The sequence below is a fragment of the Dermacentor silvarum genome, chromosome 7 (assembly GCF_013339745.2).
Source record: "Dermacentor silvarum isolate Dsil-2018 chromosome 7, BIME_Dsil_1.4, whole genome shotgun sequence".
Classification (NCBI taxonomy): Eukaryota; Metazoa; Arthropoda; class Arachnida; order Ixodida; family Ixodidae; genus Dermacentor; species Dermacentor silvarum.
In genome coordinates this window covers 37598522-37620935 of record NC_051160.1, presented here as the reverse complement: position 1 = coordinate 37620935, position 22414 = coordinate 37598522, and the positions used below count along the sequence as shown (strand labels likewise).

General features: G+C 44.0%; 1 protein-coding gene across 1 annotated transcript in view; it reads left to right on the top strand.

The window, feature by feature from the left end:
- LOC119457924 (papilin-like) overlaps positions 1–22414 on the top strand; it is a 32387-nt gene that overhangs the window by 7058 nt on the left and 2915 nt on the right. The window contains exons 2-5 of the mRNA XM_037719691.2: positions 5652–5837; positions 7391–7477; positions 13981–14130; positions 18618–18797. Coding sequence (XP_037575619.2) covers positions 5652–5837; positions 7391–7477; positions 13981–14130; positions 18618–18797 — 603 coding nt within the window. The remainder of the gene's footprint in view (positions 1–5651; positions 5838–7390; positions 7478–13980; positions 14131–18617; positions 18798–22414) is intronic.

Sequence of the window (22414 nt, the reverse complement as noted above, 5' to 3'; positions counted from 1 at the left end):
ATGAAAACAATATAGAGAGGTTGATTGCACTACACAGATTTCTCTATTACCAGAGTGATAACATGAATATGATATATCGTAGAATATCCCTTCCTGAAGGCAGCCTGTTCTCTTGGTTGGCTGAAGTCAAGCGTTGCCCTGATTTTATTGGGAATTACATTAGTAAAAATTTCATACAACACTGAAAGCAAGCGAATGGGTCTATAATTCTTCTATTCTTTAATGTCTCTCTTCTTATGGATGAGTATAATGTTCGCGTTCTTCCAGATTTCTGGTACCCTTGAAGTCGTGATGCATTACGTATGAAGCGTTTCAATAATGATATCTCCTCCATCTTTGCTTGATATGAAAGTTGCTAAATGGATAGGATGGTCAGATGGAGAAATTGCTGGTCTTTGTGCTGCAAAGCGGAGAAAAGAACCGATGTCAACACAAATACTACCAAGTGTTGCTCGTGTTTCTAAAAAAAATAAAAACACTCAGCATAAAACATCACATACGACATTTATAAAATAGTATACAAACATAAAAATTGTCTCACAACTTCACAGGAGAGAGAGAATGAACTTTTATTCTGAATCTGCGCCCTGAGTGGGCGGCCTGCTTTTTCCAGGTAGCCGCGGACCATGGCCATCTTCCGTGCCCATTCGATGAGGCTGCGCTGTGTCTTTAGGTGCGGGTCCGAGAGTTCGGCCACCCACTGTTTTTCAGTTAATGTCAACTATATACCATATGGCATAGGGTGTCTGGGACATCATAGTATGTGCAGAAGTATAAATGCTGAGTAGGCGAGATTCGGTGCAATAGAATACCGTGGACGTAGCTGTTGGTTTGCAGCTTCCTGAGTAATATTGCCTCGTCCCTAGTTAGGTTTGGGTGAGGTGGCGAGGAAGTTTTTCTGTCTAGCCTGTATTGCTGCAGAATATCGTACTTTTTCGGGACTTCATTCGTTGTCGTTGGCACGTCCTCTGAGGAAGCACGGTGAACGTGAGCTCGGGCGGAGGCGTCGGCTGCCTCATTCCCCAGTAGGGACTAATGCCCCGGAGTCCAACAGATTTATGTTTCTGGTAGGTTCTTCTTTGCCGTTTCTTTGCGGATTTGTAGGGCTCGCCTGGAGTTTCTCCTTTTCTGAAAATTCCGGCAAGCTGCTTGTCAATCTGTCAGGATTATTGCTCCCTCCTCACAGGCTGAGATTGCCAAGGCTATTGCTGTTTCTTCTGCTGTATCTCTTTCTCTTTTTAAGATACTAGCGGCCTATCACTCTTACCCGTTGCTTTAGACGACGCTGATCACATGGGCCGGAGTTCCTGTATAATAACGTGTATCGTGTGTCCGAATTTCAGCCATAGGTTTTTCGGCGAGTGTCTATTTGGCTTTTCTTCTGCCTACAGGGTGGGCTGGGTGCATATTTCTTGGAATGGGGGCTACAGAGATATACCGTCGAATTGTTTCTGGAATTACTCTTTTCTCGTCGCGTAGTTGCATAGATTCAGTGTATCCTAATCTTCTGAGTGTTGCCCTTCCTGTTTCAGTAAGTTTGAGACTTTCGAGTTGGTTAACTTTGTATGCTTCGATTAGCTCCTCCCAGGTGTTGTGGAGGCCTAAGTGGAGTGGTGACATGGAGAAGAGGTAAAATACCCCGCCTCAAATCTGATGGTCGTAAGTTCGAATTCTACTCCAGTCCACTACATTTTCAGGCATGCAGTGGTGCCTGACACCGGTAAAAGTATATTGCCGAGAGCTAGTGGGGCTATATTGGTTCAGGTGCAACCAAACTAGGAAGGTCGACTAAGTTTCTTCAAAGTCACTCCATCACCAGAACAGGAATTGGCCTCCCTGGTGCAGTATTCGGCCACTACCTCCCTCATGACTCCGTCAATTAACACATGGCCGTCAGTTCCCAGCGGCTGCGGAGCACCTGACCAAGGCGGCAATCAGACCTGCTATGCAGCAGAGAATGCTAAGAATCTCTGGGTCCGGACCGGCCGCCAATGGAAACTGAACCTGGCAACGTTCAACACGCGCAGCCTCTCTAGTGAGGCTAGCTTAGCAGGATTACTTGAGAATTATCAGGCATTGCCTGGGATATAATTGGCCTTTGTGAGGTTACAAGAATTCGTGAGGTTTACACAATGCTGACTAACGGCCACGTCCTCTGCTACAGAGGTTTTCCAGATAAGAGAGAATCGGGGTAGGATTTCTAGTCCATAACAACATAGCGGGCAACACTGATGAATTCTAGAGCATTAATGAGAGGGTAGCCGTCGTCCAAATATAGCTGAATAGGAGGTACAAAATGAAGGTAGTACAAGCTTACGCCCCAACCTCTAGTCACGATGATGAAGAAATTGAACAGTTTTATGAAGACGTTGAATCAGCTATGAGAAAGGTGCAAACTCAGTATAGTCATGGGTGACTTCAGTGCCAAAGTGGGGAAAAAGCAGGTTGGTGACCAAGCAATTGGCAACTACAGCATCGATTCGAGGAATGCAAGAGGGTGGATGTCAGTAGAATTCGCAGAAACGGATAGGCTCCGAATAATGAATACCTTCTTCAGGAAGTGCAGCAACAGGAAGTGGACCTGGAAAAGCCCTCATGGAGAAGCAAGGAATGAAATAGATTTCACACTCTCTGCTGATCCAAGCATAGTGCAGGATGTAGAAGTGTTAGGTAAGGTAAAGTGCAGTGACTATAGGTTAGTGAGGTGTAGGATTTCTCTGTTTGAAGAGAGAAAGAGTGAAATTAGTCAATAGGAAACAGGCCAACCTAGAGGCAGTAAGGGTAAAAGCAGACCAATTCAGGATGGTGCTCGCAAACAAATATGCAGCTTTAGAAAATGAAGATAAAGACAACATAGAGGTAACGAATGAAACCATAACTAGGTTGATCTCAGAAGCAGCAATTGAAATGGGAGGTAAGGCACCAAGGCAACCAGCAGGTAAGCTCTCCCAAGAAAAAAAGGACCTAATAAAGAAACGAAAAAACATGAAAATGTACAACTCAAGAGATCAGATAGAATTCGCTGAACTGTCAAAACTGATCAACAAGAAGAAAGTAAGGGATATTCGAAATTATAACGTGGGAAAAATTAAGGAAGCGGTAAAATATGGCCGCAGCATGAAATCAGTAAGAAGAAAACTAGGCATAGGACAAGGCAAGGTGTATGCGCTGAAAGATAAGCATGGTAATATCGTCATCAATTTTCCTGACATAGTAAAAGCAGGGGAAGAATTCTATACTTACCTGTACAGTGCCCAAAACAGCCAAGCTACTTTCGTTCGAAATAGTGATGAACCGGATAGAGAGGCTCCTCCTATAACTAGGGATGAAGTTAGAAGGGCCCTGAAAGACATGACCAGGGGAAAAGGATACTGGAGAAGATGAAATACCAGTAGATTAAATCAAAGATTGAGGAGATATCGTGCTTGAAACGCTTACGGCCCTTTATACGCAATGCCTCACGACTTCAAGTGCACCAGAAAGCTGGAAGAACGCCAACATTATACTCATCCATAAGAAGGGAGACGTTAAAGAATTGAAGAATTATGGACCCATTAGCTTGCTTTCAGAATTGTGTAAAATACTCACCAAGATAATTTCCAATAGGATCAGCGCAACAGTTGACTTCAGTCAACAAAGGGAACAGGCTGGCTTCAGGAATTTATAGTCTACGATGGATCATATCCATGTCATCAATCAGGTAATAGAGAAATCTGAGGAGTACAATCAGCCTCCCTATATGACTTTTATAGATTATGCAAAAGCATTTGATTCAGTAGAGATACCAGTAGTCATAGAGAAATAGCGTAATCAAGGAGTACAGGAGGCATACGTGAATACCTTCGCAAATATCTACAAGGATTCCGCAGCAACCTTGGTGCTCGACAAGAAATCTAGAAAGTTACCTATCAAGAAAGGGGTCAGGCAAGGAGAACCAATCTCTCCAATGCTATTCACTGCATGCTTAGAAGATTCAAGCTCTTAGACTAGGAAGGCTTAGGGTTGAGGACCAACGGCGAATAGCTGAGCAACAGTCGGTTTTCAGATGACATTGTTCTATTAAGCAACAATGGGGGCGAATTACTGCAAATGATTGAGGACCTTCACCAAGAAAGTGTAAAAGTTGGGTTGAAGAATAATATGCAGAAGATAAAGATAATGTTAAATAGCCTGGCCAAGGAACAATAATTTAGGATCGCTAGTCAGCCCCTAGAGTCTCTAAAGGAGTACATTTATCTGGGTCAAAAACTCACACGGAACCCTAATCACGAGAAAGAAATTTACAGAATTATAAAACTGGGTTGGAGTGCATACGACGGGCATTTCCAAATCATGACTGGGAGCTTACCAATTTAGTTGAAAAAAATGTACACTCATTGCATTCTACCGGTGCTAACATATGGGGCAGAAACTTGGAGGTTAACAAAGAAGCTCGAGGACAAGTTAAGGACCGCACAAAGAGCGATGGAACGAAAAAATCTTAGGAGTAACGTTAAGAGACAGGACGAGAGCGGTGTGGATCAGAGAACAAACGGGGATAGCCGATATTCTAGTTGACATTAATCGGAAGAAATGGAGCTGGGCAGGCCATGTAAGGCGTAGGATGGATAACCGGTGGACCATTAGGGTTACATAATGGATACCAAAAGAAGGGAAGTGCAGTCGAGGTCGGCAGAAAACCAGATGGAGTGATGAAGTTACGAAATTTGCAGGCGCAAGTTGGAATAGGCTAGCGTAAGACTGGGGTAGTTGGAGATCGCAGGGAGAGGCCTTCGTCCTGCAGTGGACATAAAATATAGGATGATGATGATGATGATGATGATGATGTTGATGATGATGATGATGGTGATGATGATGATGATGATGATGATGATGATGATGATGATGATGATGAAGTGGAGTAGTCACTGTGTGGAGGAGCATTCGGAGGTCGCAATGGCAATCTTGAAGGCCTTCCGGATGAGGATGTTCCGTTTTTAGATTTCTGCTTTGTTTAGGTGTTGGTAAGGGGTGCTGTAGGTGATTCTGCTGGTGATGAGGGCTTGGATGAGTCTGGGTGCATCATTTTCTATAAAACAGTATCTTCTGTTTGCTACCCGTCGTACCAAAAGTTCAGCGCCTGTACTGCTGTTTCTATCAGCTTTCTGAAGCGTCTTTTGGGGTACTTTTGCCATGTGTCAAATCTACGAACTTGCCCGTTGCCACTGCATCTGCTAGACCATGTGCTGGGAAAGACAAACGAATATGAAGAGTGATGTAGCCATATATGTTTTTTTGGAAAGAACGCAAGTGATGGTCTGGGATACCAGCATTTGAAGTGATTAGAGATTAAGGCCTTAACGTTAGTAGTTACATAGGCGGACTCTAGGCGCAAAAAAGAAATAAATTGTTTGTTTTATAATGTCACTGAGTTATTGCCACTTGTTGAAAAGTTAATACGAAAGTTCGTAAAAGACCTGAAGCAGGACATACAAGTTTACAGCATACCTTTGAATATTGGTTTTCGCCCCGATTTCATTCGAGAAGGGCGCCAAAAAAAGGTTTCCCAAATAAATCGGTAAACATTTTCCTGCTAAAATATAAACACCGATTACTTTTCGATAATTTGTCTTTTAAAGATTCAACATATGAATATAACCCTCCTTTTACAGGTGATGCGTTGTCATCACACCAACGCTGCTCATCGATGCCGGGTGAAGATGACGACTGCGAGAGTGATACTAATAAGTGGTTTTATAACAAACAACAAGGAGCATGTGAAAATTTCAAGTACGGAGATTGTCCACGAAATCAAAACATATTTGACAGCGAGAAAGAATGCACAGAGACTTGCAAGGGTAAGCCTAGCTTCAGTCATCTCTACAGGGTATGGTGGGCATGGCATTATTGCTTAGTGACCGAAACTTATTTGGCTGCCACTGAATGTGTTCCTCGAATGTGTTGGATTCTGGCCTTGGCCTCATATCCAACTCAGTCAAAATATCCTACACAAGTCTGTACGTGGTAGTTGAGCAGCTCCTGCATCGTGTCATTACGAATGAGCGCAGGAAAATACTTACCTTACATGCTTCCAGTAGCTTAAAATTTTAGCATATACACTTATACTTTCTTTATTTTAAAGCGAAGCTTGATTTAACTCTTCCTTCGACGTTTCCACTGCTAGTGTCGCTGTCTTGCACGCCGCGTCGGGAGCTGGTTCAGAGCGTGGCAGAGAGGGAAAGCGACGTGAGAAACTCGTTTGGACCTTTCCATCTCGTCATCACAAGGCACCCTGGAGCTCCCTGGACGTCACCAGTATACTCTTTTGACAGCTTTATTCATCCGCCACTATTGCCCGTGATTATTAATTATCCGTGACTCAATCTCAACTATTGCGGATTTTCGCACGTTAAAGCATCACCTCGTCCTCTTCACAAATAGCAGCTAGGATTGCGCTACTAAATTGCTTGTTTTGGTGATATTTACATTTATTTCCCTAAAAAACCATCCCCAAAATTTTCTTACGTATCTGAAACACGTCTCTACCTCAAATTTCTCCGCCGACGCTGAGCAACGCATCTTTCTCTTCAATTATACACCCTCACCGCTAACACACCCTCGATCGTTTCCTCGCCCACCCACCTTACGCTCTTTACCCCCCAAAAACCGTACCTATATGTACTATGCCGAGGAGAGCATATATCGCCTTGAAAAGGACACGTCCACTTGTCGAAACGTTAGCGCCTGCTTTCGCCTTGTTCTCGTTGTGGTCAAAGCCCCAAATTAAGTATTTTAGCAAGACACAGAGTTTGCGTATGTAAAAATATTCGAAAGTCGCGTGATTCCAATTGGAATGATTGGGAACTGCATTGGAGTTTTTCATGGGTATGTAAGAGCCGCATAAAAGAAATGTTTAGGTTTGTGGAGCGATACTTCTGTTTTCCTCTGCAGTGTACTCTCTCGAAAGAGTAATTACATAGTTTAGGTTGCGGTATGGATGAGTACCAGATGTTAATTTTTTTCGAAAATGTTGTGAAATCTAAGAATCCTAATTTTATCAGCGTCGTAGTGTCAGACAGACACACAGTTATTATTCAAAAAAAAGAAGCTAAACAGATTACAAAATAAACCAGTTATGCTTATCAAGCGAAAAAATGAGCAGTTCTTTTCTCCAAATTGATAATTACTACAAAACGTATACGAATAAACTGCATATAGGACGATGGTTATAACAATGAATAATAAAAAATTAGTCATTTTGACGTGATTAGCGAAATGGTACTATAAGGTTCTAGGGCGAATAATCAAACCATATGCGTGCTATTGCTCGTGGAATTACCTTCATGCTAATTGCCACGGTAATTGAAACAGTCGGCTGTATAAATTGCAATGTTTTCCGCCTGGCATGCAGACGTAGGGAAAGGCGGTCAGAAGACAAGTGGCGGCGGGTTCAGTGCCCCAGGGTCCGGTCGCCATAAGAGACCAGCGAAGCCAAAAGGTGAGTATAAACACAGATGAACGGTATTCGTAAATGTGAAGCGCCGGTTTTTGCAGCAGAAAAGTCATAGGATTGTGGATTTGTTGGGGTAAATAAAATTAAACGCAATGGTGTGAATCCGGCCTTTTCTTAAGTGTGACGGCTTCAGGTGAGCAGTGGGCGGGTCGTAGAGGTGCGAATATGGCCTCGCGATGGCTTGCGCGGAGCGAAATGCAGTTTAGTAGAGATATAATGAGGCAAGCCAAAAGTTTCAGACGTGGTGGAAGTCACCTTATTTGCACCACACATAAAGTTGTGTCTCAGTTGTGTCAAAGCTTGAATGATTTAGTTTCAGATTTTAACTGCCGAGGCGGCCGCATTTCGATGGAGGCGAAATGCAAAAACGCCCGTGTGGTTGCGTTACAGTTCACGTTAAAGAACCCCAGGTGGTAAAAATGAATCCGGAGCCCTCCACTACGGCGTGCCTCATAATAAGAACTGGTTTTGGCACGTAAAACCCCAGAGAGAAGAAGAAACCTCCCAAACTGTAAAAAATTTGCGGAAATTAGTAGTCTCATTGTAGAAAGGAAATGGATTCTAGAATTGTTGTGTGCATGTATTTGTAATTTTATGTCAGACAGTACAAAAATAGGACACAGCTGATTGCTTCCAAAAGGCGAAGCATCAGTTGCGATAAAGGGCTATACGGAGTAACGATAGTAGTTTTATCAGCTTTAAAATTTTGTACATGTAGCAGCACCAGCAACGCGTAGAACTGTTGTCGACACCGTCGGCGTTTTGCCCGCGTTCGCACCGAACGCGGGCAACCGTTTGTCAGCCGTTGGTGGCTGTTGCCGGTGCCTCTGGCGGCGGCTCGGAGGTTTTCGACGAGACCAGAACGGGACACTCGTCGAGCAGCGTCGGAAGTATTTACCACCTTCTCGCCTCGCAACGTTTTCATATAAACACGCATTTGGTGCCGCAACTAAACGTCGCCTCTCCTCCCTCCCGTCCCCCCATGGCTTTTCGCGTGACGGAAGAAGTCGCGTTTGCTCTCCGCCGTGCGTTCGCTCCCCGTGAGAGCGCGCATCCCTATCGCAATTGATGCTTCGCCTTTCGGGTGAAACTGCGACATTTTTTTTTCTCCTGGCTCAGCGCGCCGCGGAGGAAAGAGAGGCCTGGGTCGGGAAGGGAGGGAGCTGGCGAGGAGGAGACCGCATGTGCTGCACCGCCCTCCTGGTTGTCATGGCTACGGCGCGGCAGTTTCTTGATACGAACCACAAACCACAAATTACGGCTCCCCTAAACAGCTTCGCCGTTAAAATTGGGACCTATTTGTCTCATTGACAAAGTTTGTAGAATAGTTGGACGCGTATGTCCTGTGGGCCCCGTAGGGTCTCACTGCAAAAAATCTTTTGAGCACTGCCCTCAGGAAAGAAAGCTCTTGCATTTGACTATTTTGTCGCGAGATAATGTGCGGCCAAACAAAGGAAGCAATCTATCTTAGAAAACAATTTTCCAGCTGTTGCCACACTTGTCATTACTTAGCTCCCTCTATAAAAACTAATCTCGCATTAAGTATTAAACTTTTTAGGTAGGAGATGGTACCTAGCAAATCAGAGAAATGCGCCATTTGGCAGCTGAAAAGTGTTTCCGCCCACATCGCAAAGTGGGACACTGTTTTACAAAGGGCACATCGTAGAGTGGGACGTCGTTGTGGTAGGTGCTTGACAGGATTAGTACTATGACCGGTCCCCTCTCTTTTACTGTGAAAAACTTTTCGCGCCTGTAGCTATGCCGCAGCAAAACCAATAGCACCAGCGAGCCCAGCTCTCTAGCTGTTTTCACCATTTATCATGTTTTAAAACTAATGGATTTCTATGGCTCGACCGGCCATTTTCGAAGTGGTGGGTGGTTGGAGGTTGGCAGTGGTCTGAACTTTACCATCCATTCAATGGCGTAGAGGAAAAGGGCACGTGATCGCTCGCAGTGGCGTTGTGGGACGCGTTTGCTGCCGAACGCCAAAGTACTGCCGCCCGAGAGGTTTAGGCGTCTGAAGCCTTAGAGGTGGCAGTCTACTTGCACGCCAGCTCTCAGGCCGCTCACGAGAACGCACATAACGAGTGTGTCCATATGTATAGTCACAAATACTGCAACTTTATCTGCGCCAGTAGCTGTCTTTGTTCAGAAAGTAATTAGGCTATGAAACAACGCTACCTGAATATCTCCGTCTCAACAAATATATGCCTTCGTGCGCATCATTCGTTTTAATAGGCTTATAGCTTTCGAAAAGCGTTCTGCTATTCGCCTATATTGGCAACCTTCGTCCATGGCTTCACTACAATTCTTTTCAAGCGAAGCTTGTATTGCCTCACAAGTGTCCGTGCCGTTGAAGGTGTGACCGCAAAAACCCGTTTGGCAGAAGCCTCGCGCATTTAATGGAAAACGGGGACATAGGCTAATAATCGATCGCTGGTAGAACACGTGAAGCGCGCACCCATGACACGTGAGGGGAGCCCTCACCCAATCAGGAGCGGGCGCGGCCGGGGAAGTGCAAGGGAAGGAAAGGACCAGACTCGCGCGTTGCCTCGGGTCATCTTTTCAGTCCACGCTCGGCGAACGGATTTATTATAAGGCTTCGCGTTGTTCGGTCGGCGGCTGAACAGGTCACTTTCGACGAGAAACGCCATCAATATATCGCCGGGAGCTGCAGGCTCGCGCTCGCTGTGCGAATCCTGCGTTCAAGGTAGCCAAATCCCAGGCTCGGTTACAGCGGCAGGCAGCACATCCCATGTTCAAAGCCTGTTTTATCGAAGCCCCGCGTCAACGAAGGGCCGCGATCCCCAATGCCAGGGAAAGCGACACTCAGTTTTGACGGTACGACAAGCTTCGCGTGCCCCCCTGTTCCGGGTAGGGGAACGGCCGACGAATTTTTTTACTTGCCAGTGCCAGCGCGCACACCTGATTTGGCCGGTTTGTTCTATAGAGGCTCGCAGGTGAATCCGCTGCTCTGTATGTACACTGCGAAACCAAGAATCGAATTTTGAGGATATCAAAGTACCCGATTTATTGTGAGCACAATGATTAGGTATCAACAATTATTTTACCAGTACTTAAAGCAATTATTTGAACGCAGCAATATCATCAAGAAGGTCAACTGAAAAAAAAGTAATGAGGGCTTTTGTTGCTAAAGAAACAATCTGACTATAAGACAAGCCGTGATTCGCGAAACCAGAGAAATTTTCACAACCTGGATTTCCTTTATATATATATATATAAAGGAAATCCAGGTTGTGAAAAGTTATCTGGTTTCGCGAATCACGTTTATATATATATATATATATATATATATATATATATATATATATATATATAAAGTGCACACAATGCAAGGTACCCGAGCGTTTTTCCATTCTGACCCCACCGGAAGGGGTCGGCCAGGGATCAGATTGAACGTCATGCTCTGTAGCGCAACGCCATAGCCAATGAGTTACCACGGCGGGTCATTGGAAAAGTTTCAGAACGCAACAACCTTTTTTTTCATGATTACAGCTTCTGCGGTGTATTTTTTAGGGGCTTTAGGAAAACTTACCTATGGACGAGGCCTTTCCGCAAAGCGTCATTATCGCCATCAAACATGTTGCGAAAGAGTGATCTATGGGGCACGTTGACTGAAAGATGATGCACAGGCCACTAGAAAACATGTCGATAGCGATACGATGGCAATACTGTTGGATACAAGGCGACCGTCGCAACAGTGTCCTCCGCTAAGCGGCCTGTCAACAGCAAATTGCCCTGTTTATTTTTATGCTTCATGGCTACAGTCACTTCGTTGATCGAAGCCAGGAACACAGTTTTAAAAAGGTTCTAATCCTTACGACCTTTTCATACTTTCCATTCGCAGAAGCATTTCGTTTGTCATAGCAATTATGACGCTGAGCGCAGGCAGCTAGTCACATCGTACATTTTGAGATTTCATGCGCTTCTCTTTTCTTTTTTTTTTTGTCCGACCCATAAAAAATAAAGGCCTATCAACCATCTTCACGGAAAAGTAATAGTTAGGTGCTTCTCAATGAGCTCTACAACATCGTAAGTGAAGGTCTTGCATTTTATTATAACATTATGCTCGGGCAATTATTTTGTGCTAATGACTCATATTAGTAATAAATACATGCAAAATGAAGCGCACATTCAGAAACCTGTGTGAAGGAAATCGTCAATGAAGTGGCTAACAAAATCTATTTAAAAGCAACTGCGACGCCTATTAGAATTGTTTTTTTTTTCATCATGTGCAACGCGTACGCTGATTGAACGTGTCTGTTTATGTACCCTGCAAATCCCAACTTCATTGGAATGCAAATTGTACAACCATGCATTACACCATTTCCCCTTATGCCGAAATTCAAACACTACACCAAACAGATGTAAAGTACACTGCTCAGACTCTACTCAGTGTGTCATGAGCATGAATGCAATAAATGTATGATGCTTGTCAACGGACGAATGGTATTGAGAAGTACACGGGCACAGACAAGTGCGTATATGAAGTACCTAAATATATTTGTGGAATACCACACCGTTTGCATCACAGCGGCGTAAATCCATTCTGGTTGAATGGTCAAGAATGGGCAAATACTCAGTGGCACTTACCAATGATAAAATAAATAAAAATCAAATAAATTAAAGAAGCGCTTGAATATTATCTGCTATTATGCGAGAGGTATGTGTGCCTTAGAGATACGTGTGAGCTGACAATAAACGTTCAAGTGATACACTCTGTTTCTTTAGATGCGAAGCAGCTTATGGCGGGGGCTTTGTCCATCCCCACCCGCTTCGTCCCACACCCCCACAGCGCATGGGCGTCCCCTCCCCCTCTCTCTCCTCTCCTACGCTCCCCCCTTTCTCTCCTCTAGGAATCCTCTACTGTACGGAGCGGCGCCCGCGTGCCACACCCACACAGCGCATGCGCGTCCCCTTCCCCTCTCTCTCCTACGCTCCCCCCTCCTTTCTCTCCTGTAGGTATCCGGAGCGGCGCGCACGACAGGTGGTGCGACAGCTGCATACTCCGCTGGGGGCGGCACGGTAGTTCCGCGGTATGAAAATGACGGAGCGCGCGCGCCTCATTCTCTCTCCTGTGAAGCGCCGCGATGAGCGCTCGGGCAGCTGCCACGAAACCATCTCCCGCTCAAGCTAACGATCTTCCCGCTGCATCTCATTCACACATGGTTCCCTTTAGCGTGAGATGGCGTAATTTTTTTAATAACGACAACAGTGTTGCGTTGTTTACTGTCCCTAGTTTGTCAGCCAACATAGAGGGCTAATGTGTATAAGCTGAAGCTCGCGTTTGGTGCTCCCAAATTTCTCATTTATATAGCCACAAATACGTATCCAGTGAGGTACCGATCAACTTCTCAGAAGCAGCTACGAAAACCCCAAAGGGCGAGGGTGGCGTTGTAGGAAAAAAATGGTTTGCTTTCAAAGTAAATTGAATTGCTGAAGACGAGAGCGATCAATAGTGAGGGTTGCATTCAAGTAGTGCTCTCCTTACTTTTTTAAAGTATAATCGGCTTAAACAACCTTTAACAAGTAGGCCGTGAGAGTCCACCTACGCAGATATCACAAACTCCTAGCTGACCTCTAACTTAAGTCAGTAAAACGCGACGAGCAGAAAAAATACAATTCGCAGTTCTTTTTTCAAAAACCGCGCGAATAATTTGCGATTCGAGTGCAGTAAACGCAAAGGCAATGTTATTTTATGATTATTGATCATTTAGTTTTAAATCTAAAATTATGTTTTGATAGCAAGCACATCGCCGGATGCCCTTGTCGCACGCACGCAGTTGGGCGAGTCCCTCGAACTCCCAAGTGGAACGAATTTTTGGACCAGCATAAAAAGCCTAGATTCAGATAGTGTAGGCATGCAGTAGGCTCCGGCCCGAAATTTAACGTTTTATATTTAAAGTTCTAATCGATGCGTCAAGAAAGGCTCGCCGGAGGTGACGCTCTTGACAGCGAAACTAAAAAAGAAATAAAAAGTTTAACTTACAGCTAGCCGGAATTGACGCATGACTTCGAATGCGTGGCATCTCGGCTTAATCTCCGACATTAGGTATTGTCCGCGGCTATGCACGGCGCGCTTAAAAATTTCGGATGCAATGTGTTGGATGCAGGCGTTGTCTGCTTAGGCGCTATTTAATGGCTGCTATTGAGAAAATAAGCAAGTGCGGCCTTGTAGCATTGCCAAGAATGCTTCAATAGTATACAGTACTCAAGTATAAGCAATTTTGCTAAAGTGACATTTTGTTTCAGTTGGATTTAGCAGTTTCTTTGCAATATGATGCAAGATGATGACAGGTGTAACAGGACTGCCTATATTTTTAACAGGACACAGCGGGTGTCACTCCATTGCGCTCGAAACTACGCGAACCTCGTGCTTGCGGGTTCGTATGAGCTATGACAATAGTCTAGCCTTACGCATAGTGTAATCCATGGCTTGCCATTATCGGATTCCAACAAATACACAGGATCCGAAGAAGAGGAGACGGGCATCGGCAGCGAGCCTGCGGATAAACCAAAGGGCGGTGGCGGTGCGAAGGGGGGCCCCAAGACCAAACCATTGCCACCCTCAAGACCAATGAGACCCCCCCGTGTAAGACCAACTCTGCCACCCCCAGGTAAGTACGAAAATATATAACCTGTCGACTAACATTGGAGATGAAATTTGTCGGAAGCGAAGTACCCGCCTAGCATGAACATTGTGGGCTGGGCTGAGCCGCTTTTAGGAAAACACTTATACCGTTAGGCCAGCCATTATAAGCATTTCCAGTCGTTTTTGACGGTGACGACATCAGCAAACGGTGTGCAAATGCGATCATACCGCTTTTGAACGATATACGGAACCTCAGGCCGACGGCGACAACCACGGCGAAAGTTTGCCTGCAATGTCCCTATAATTGTTCACGCAAATATAATAGCTACATGCTTTTCTGGTTGTCGGTCCAACAGATTTGGTCATACGCAAGTCAAACGTTCTTTTTGGAGAGGCAACTGTGCCAAGTGTACCGAGCCACCCCCCTGATGCATCTGCAGTGTTAATGCAATGCTCTTCGAGCGCGATCCCTCCCTTTTCGAGCTCTCAAAACCGCCATGGCCCCAGAACAATAGACCTTTTTGTTATCCTGGTGCACGATAGCTGTGCTTAGGCTACAGTCATTATATCTCAGGCCTATTGTTTCGTAAACCTATAATTATCTTATTATTTGGTAAATGCCACCGTATTTAGTTGCTTATTTGAACCCCCTCAGATACGTAAGCCAATAACCCGCGAAATTATCGATGTATTGTATTTTTGGCCTTTCAAACAACATTGAAACACTTTTTAAAAGGGTATTTCTGATAGCTTATAAGTTACACTACGCGACATGTGTGTCCCTATGTACCTTAAGGGAACCAAAAAATTACGTGGGCTTCTTAACTGCTTCCACCGTAAGACTGCATGAAGCAATTCCTTGCGGTAGGAATGCACAAGTGAAATTGCAAATGCTGCATCAGGGAAATGCGGGGATTTCCCGCGTTCAGTTTGAGCAATCCGTGCACCTTTTTCGAGCGGGAGCTTTTGTAATTTAGTTTGCAGGAGTGTCTTGCCTTGCACACATTCTTATACGCTTGCACATCTTCTCAAGACCGGTGCTTCTATCTCGGCTCAAAAAATTTCCCAAAGAATTGATGCGACTGCTTGGCAGAACTGCAGGGAGGTCAGAGCGGGCATAGTAGGTTCGTCAGCTTGTAGTTTGACGTGCGTAATGTACGCGATGTTTACTTCAATTTTGCCGGAATTCCTAGAACATTCGGAGGTAGTATTTAATTTTCGACTTACGGTGCGCATCGTAGGTTACCTTCTTTGAGCTGGCAGGACGTGATTGGCTCATGAAAAGGATAACAACTAGAAAGGTCTTTATTTCATCTGCCATTCGCACTTTTCTCAGCATAACGAGTGCTTTGTTTCACAAGCATTTTTTTGCGAAGTTCTCCAACTTCACAACAGAAAATATTTTTACATTTCTAAGATCCGCTGGTTGCTTGCACGGTTGAATACGCTTTATTTCCCTTTGTTTCACGCCGGAATCAGCTGTGACTCGCCGTATTGCACGTCCTCTTCTATTCAATGATCCTTTGACGGAACACGTAATTTTTGGGAGGAGTAAATCCAAGATGCTTTGCTGACCTTCCCCTATGCGCTTTATCGGTGGCTTTGAATGTTATCACTTTTTTGGTGTTTTGCGTCGATGCTGCACTAACGTTGTCAACATATTCTTTGTCAAGCTGTAAAACAGACTCATCATCGTTGTCATGAAACAAAATCTTGGAGAATGTTTTCTTCCGATATTAGGAATTTCCATTGTTTTTTCTGCCACAATTCCGGAAAATAAAAGCTTGTATCGAAAATAAACCAGGCTACACGTAAAGGCACAACGTATACAAGTTTATTTATTTCGAGCGGTAATTGGAACATGAAAGTGCCGCCCTCAAGCGAACTGCCGCCAAATGGCATCCAGAATTCGTCACGGTAATCTGGGACACATATGTCCCAACACCTCTGTATCGCTAAAAAAGTAGTTTATATTCACTTAATATCAAAAAGATTGGTTTGTTACAAACCCTTGATAACAACACTTTATATTCCACACGTTCTATTCTCTTATTGGTTAGAAAAATCTACAAAACATGTACTTAATGCGTCGGTGGTGAAGCGCACCTTTGAGGTGCGACTCCACCTACGCCTCGTCAAAGTTTTGTCATAGATTTGTCAACCGAAATTATATATTTCGTTAATGGAATCTCTTTAGTTTTGGTAAATTCCCATCAGCAGGTTTCTAGCGGCAAAACGTATTTATCGAGACATGGTTGAAATTCAGGGACACATATGTCGCATGTACCTTAAGGGGTTAATGCCAGATATGAACTGATGCTGGTCTTACGAATACTCCTAAGAGAAGAATACTTGGTTACTAGTCGGTTTTAATTTTGAAATTGGGACATTTCCCCAAACGTGAGTCATTTGGAAAAAAAATTAGTATGAATTTCTATTAGGTACATGTTAATTCCGATTTCTCTTGAACGTAATTTTTGCCTCTCTACTAAGTGCGCCTGAGAAGGACGATGATGTCATTTGTAACACCAGAATAGAAAGAGAAGCTGGCTGGAAAAAAGAGAAATATACAGATGATGTATGTATAGAGAACCTTGACAACATATGAAACTCTGCATGTGAAATTAAGAAGACATTTTGTGTTCTAAATATATCCTATAGTAGCATACCCAGAAATTTTCGACAACATCCTTGCGGCCATCTGTCAAATTTCACACCCATGCACCAACTTCAAGCAAGGGAAAGCGTTTAAAAGAAGTGATATTCAGAAGGCTGCCCGAATTGCAACTATCGCTTAGCAACGTTGAGGGTATGTACTTCCAATGACATGCGCATTGGCGGCACTTATTCATAACACTCGTACTGGGTTATGACAGCGTGCTAATCTTGGCCAAAATTCTGCTACTACCCTAGCTAAGGAAAGAATGAAAAGCTAAACGCAAGGAACAATCACGTGGGTATAAGAGGCGTGATCGGCAACCTTAAGCCGCGATAAGCCGTATATGATTATGACAAAAATGGTTTCTTTCAAGTTTGAAGGAAACACATAGGGAAACATGGGTCAACGAAAAAAATTTTTTTCAGGACACGCTTTATATGCTGGAAAACGACGTTCATCGGAAAATAATTGAAGACGCCAACAACAGCTCGAATAATTATTGTTAAACATTCCTAATACGACGACTGTTCATCTATTTTCATTCTAGTTGTTTCGCAAGTATTGATTATTTTGCCAAGTGGCCAACAAAGGGTCCATGGACACACAAGGAAGGAAATCACAAAAAAAAAACAGGAACATTTTAGGAGTTCTCGGTTGTCCCTACACATCACGGCCGGAAAGAAAGCGTTTGATTCTAGAAGCAAAGTGCGCAATTTCTCGTAGTTAAACTCGAACCACAACGTAGTCGGGGACGCGCTGAGACCGCGTCATTTTTGTGCCTCCCTTTGACCATGCTGCAGCTTGCAGCTTGGCTTTCAACTTTTGCCCGATGCAATGTTCGAAATTATTGGTGAGCGTCATGTCGCGCTGAGGTGCTTTGAACGACGCTGGATTCGCGCTTCATTTCGCTTGTATAGAGGTGCACCTTACTGGTTATCTAAATGTACCGTCCATGTGAGCTATTTTGTGTACACCCAAGCACTTGCACCCATGTAATCGTGTACATCATCGTAAAGTTTGTGCAACGCATAAATATTCATGTCATTCCTATTAAAGGAATAATATGTACGCGAATGTCACACGGCCCAATAAAATATTGTCAGGTACTAGTGACGGCCAAGAACACAGCAACGAAACTGTCAATGTATAAACAAAGCTTTTATTGGGCGAACTTCTTCCCACAATAGCAAGTGACACTCAAAGCACCACGATAGCTGCGAGTACAGTGGGCGATCGTCGAAATATGATCAAGCGCGTAGGATTTTATAGCTCACTTGTAGAATGTTCCAGTGTAATTGCTGGTGCCCACGCGGTTTCCTAAAACTATGACACAAGTGATTACACAAGGTTCATATAATATACGTGTCAGTATACAAAAGTGCACCAATGGGAAACAAAAACAGAGGTTCCCCAGATCACTCTCCGAAGGCAAAGAGTAAGGATGTCGTTTGTAGAGCGCTTGATGTTTCCAAAAACATTATCCCATTAAAGTGCTTAACCACTGCAGCGATTTTAATACAATGACTTAACTGCTAGAAGAACTAAGGTTTAGTCAAGTTGGTAGTAGATGTTGAATGATTTCAGCGCACTACTGCGAAATACGACATTCGGACCGAAGCACGGTCGAAGCCGACACTTTGCCTTTTCTTTGTGTTCGACTGCATTATTTTACACTTTCAGCAAACAAGCATTAAACTTGCCGTCACGTAACGTAGTACAACCTTGCAGTTAGCGCAGTCTTCCTTTTTTAAAGTACTTTCGAAATGTTCACTGAACTTTGCTCTTAATGCATGAGGTGGTTTCGGTACGATGCATAATGCTATGGTGGATATGAAACTTCTCTTGTTTTTCAGGCAAACCTGATATCAAGGGAACCTGTTGGTCGAGACCACGAAGGGGGAAATGTGAAGGTGATACTGAGAAATGGTGGTTTGACGGAACGTTCAGAATGTGCGACCGAGTCAAACAATGGGAATGCTCAAACCACGGATCATTCTTCGAGAGCTGCACTGACTGCATGAACAAATGCAATCGTAAGTGCACAGACGCCCACTTAACAGCGTTGTCATTCGCGCCCTTCGTTCGTGTAAAAAGAACGGTCGTCATTCGCTGCGCGTGGTCCTATAGTGCTTCTCTGCGCAGCCAATATTATCACGTGATTCTCGCCTTTTTGGACACTATCGCTACGTGTCCTGTGTTCACTGCATGAATGCCTGACCGACTTTGGAACTGGTCATTGCCAATTACTAAACATATTATAACTTATTACTGGTGTAACCTAACATCATGGCATCTTATAAATGCATATCATGGCATTCCTGAGCCATCGCTCCTGGTGGCCTGCGCTTCAGAATGTAAACAACAGCATTTGCGGCGCCCACCGAGGCGACATGATGACCAGAGTGACAATCTGGTGAGCAACGGCTACTGACAGAAAGCAAAACAATGTGCGCGCGATAGTATAAAGCACCATAAACAAGAGACACATTTTAACGCTATCAAGTGAGTAAACGTGAATACTTATATCCAACCCAGACTTTGAAGCTACTCAGAGTTCCGCAGATTCTGGTGCGCTGGCATTTGTTGGATAGAAAATTATCGACCCGGTTTCGCAAATTTCATGTTTTACATTATGACATACATTATGTTCACTTCAGAACGAAGGCATCTCCTAGTGATTTTCACTGTTTCTCATTAACCAAACGCATGACATGCCTTCAGATCTCCTCTAATATTATCTAAATAAACCTCCAAATATTCTCTAAACGGGATTGAGCTCACACTGTAGGATTACCAAGTCATAACCAGTTGCTTACCACTGTCCTACAAAAGAAAGCACATCTTTGCATTCTACTGCAGGGATGGAGGTGCTGCGCCAATTGCGCCATCTTGGGCCAAACCTGTGAGGTGCACCAACTCGCGCCAAAAGACTAACTTCGAATGAAGTCGCTAAATTTTGCGGGATGTTCGGGTTCAGTGGCAATCACACAGCCATGTGTTGGCTAGAATTTAGCCCTAGAAGCCAAGCTTAGGCGATCTGTTTCAGCGTCGGCGTCTTTGGAGTGAGGGCGTGTTTGCTGGCACATTCTAGCTTGACCGCACGATAACCAAAATCATTTGCGCTATACAATGCTTTACGAATGTTTTATATGTCTTACACGTTTGCGTTCTATGCGGACTGGCGCTCTTCTTATGGGGTAGTCAGTGAAAGAAGGCCATGCTCTTAGCGGATGAATAAGTCGTGCGCACACATCTTATGGCTCGCTTGTACGCCCTAGTGGTGAATCTGCATATATTAATGGCGAACACCATGCGTGTGTGGTTGGAATATATTTCGCACGTGTATGTGAAACCTGTTGACCAGAAATATCCAAGGGAAACCGTAATCATCACTCAAATTTGCACTCAGGGTAAAACCTGGAGTGCAAATTGTGGAGTGCATTCTTCAAAAACCACACCATACAAAACCACTTTTGCGGTCGCAAAACGCAGACCGAGCATGTCAATTTTCGGTTTCAGTCTACCGTATAGTGGCCGAACGGACGTAGTAAAGACTCGGAGAATATTCGAACGCCTTAAATTGCGTTCGCAGCAATGATGTTCACGACGGGACTTGTGCACATTGAGTCCGAAAATTTTGCGAAACCATTTTTTTCTCGTTAAAAAAATTAGCATAGCTTGCACTGGAGGCGCAATGCTAAAGAGACAGCGGAGCTGGTGGGCACGTAGCAAGTCCTGGCTTTTGGGCTAGGCTAAGCACTACCAAGTCATCCCCGGCATTTCCAGGAATTCATTGATTTTCGATCGATTATCGATTAGCAATTGATTGGCTAATCATTGGCTATCGCAAGGTATTGGACACGCGTTTGGGCTAGGCTAAGCACTACCAAGTCATCTATAGCATTTGCTGGAATTTATTGATTATTTGTCGGTTATCAATTAGCTATTATTGGCTATCGATTGGCTATCGAAAGGTATTGGCCACGTATTTGCGCTAGGCAGAGCAATACCAAGTTATCCCCAGCATTTTACGAAAGTAATTGATTCTTGATTGATTATTGATTAGCTATAGATTGGTTATCGATTGGCCATCGATGAATGACTAAGCTTAAGTAGTCCCAACCTTGCTTAGCTAGACTTAGCGAGGCTCAGCTTTGCTAGTTCACAGAGGTATGTGCCATTGCGCTTGCACCCTTTATGCACAGCCGCCAGGATCGGCCCAAATGTTTTCTCTCGCTCTCTTCTGACGACGGACGGACTAACGGCCGGGGCTTAAACAGCTCCGCTGCTAAATATTGGTCGCCGTTTTACATTGACTCAGACAGGCAGTGAACACTTTCTTTCCTTTATTCCCTTCATAATTTCAGTCTTTTTTTTTTCTTTTTTCGCTCCAAGTTATGTGGAATACTCCCAAACATGCAATGACCAACAAAGTAACTTCGCATTTATTCTGTGGTGGCACTCTGTTATGCCAATCAAATTCTACCAAGAACTAAAAACAAAAATAGGTGAGGGTAACATGCGAATGGCGTGCACTGTATGTTGATGGGTGTTGGTCATGGTTGTCATAGTCAGTATTTCCTGTTCATTGTGCACAAATACGCCTAATTATTTAACTTTAAAAGCTCACCTAATCGACGAGATGTCAATGAAAAAGTTGTGGAGCATGTTGAGACATGAGTGATAACTGAAGTTTAACCAACCTAGGACTTGCATTATCAAATGTCCTTATCCAGTAAGTCAGGCATGAAATGTTTCCTAATTAAACATAAATATCAATTGCGTCCGCACAACGAAAAAAATCTCTTGACTAGCATTAACAAATGCCCATCAACTTACAATGGGTGCTGTTTGCATAAATCCCTTGGTTATTTTTTTTCTTGGCTACATTTCATTGGCACGTCCAGTGTGTAACCGAATAGTGGTCTTCGGAGAACGCGAATGGATTTCCTTTGTCGGGTGTATGGCATTTTTTTCCTTTAGAGAACTTTGCTGCGAGCTTCCACAGAACTGATTTTCCGCAACCTAATAGTGTTCTGGAAAGTCAAATAAAAACGCCTTTCTTGATTTGTTGTATTTCACTCACGTTGAGGCTCACCTAGCATGCTCCAAAACGCGTATATTCTGCTCAAAAATGAACAATTCCTGCTCCAAACCTGCTCCAATGTGCCGCATTTGCGGCTCCCAAAGGTACTCAAAACCTCCATTGGCCGCTTTCACCACTTTACTGGTAGTAGCATAAGGCGAACAAACTTGGCGATTATCCAGGCATCTTGCGAAAAATTGAGGAGTGCGCAACGAGCGATGGAAGAAAAAATGTTTAGCTGAACGTTCCGAGACAAATAGGGGTAGCCGACATTCTAGTTGACATTCAAAGGAACAGATGGACTTTAACAGGACATGCAATTGCCATATAACTGGTGGATGGGTTTAAAATGGGTGTTAAGATAAGATAAACGCAGTCAAATAATTTACAGGCATAAGATAGCGGAAGCTGCCACAAGACAAGAGTTATTTGAGACCATTGGGAGAGTCTTTCGTCCGGCACTGGACAATAATAAGCTGATTAGTCTGATGATGAATGTGACGGTGATGATGATAAAATTCCTTATTCCTTCACCCCATTTAGGCTCCCTTCTCTAATTTCCCT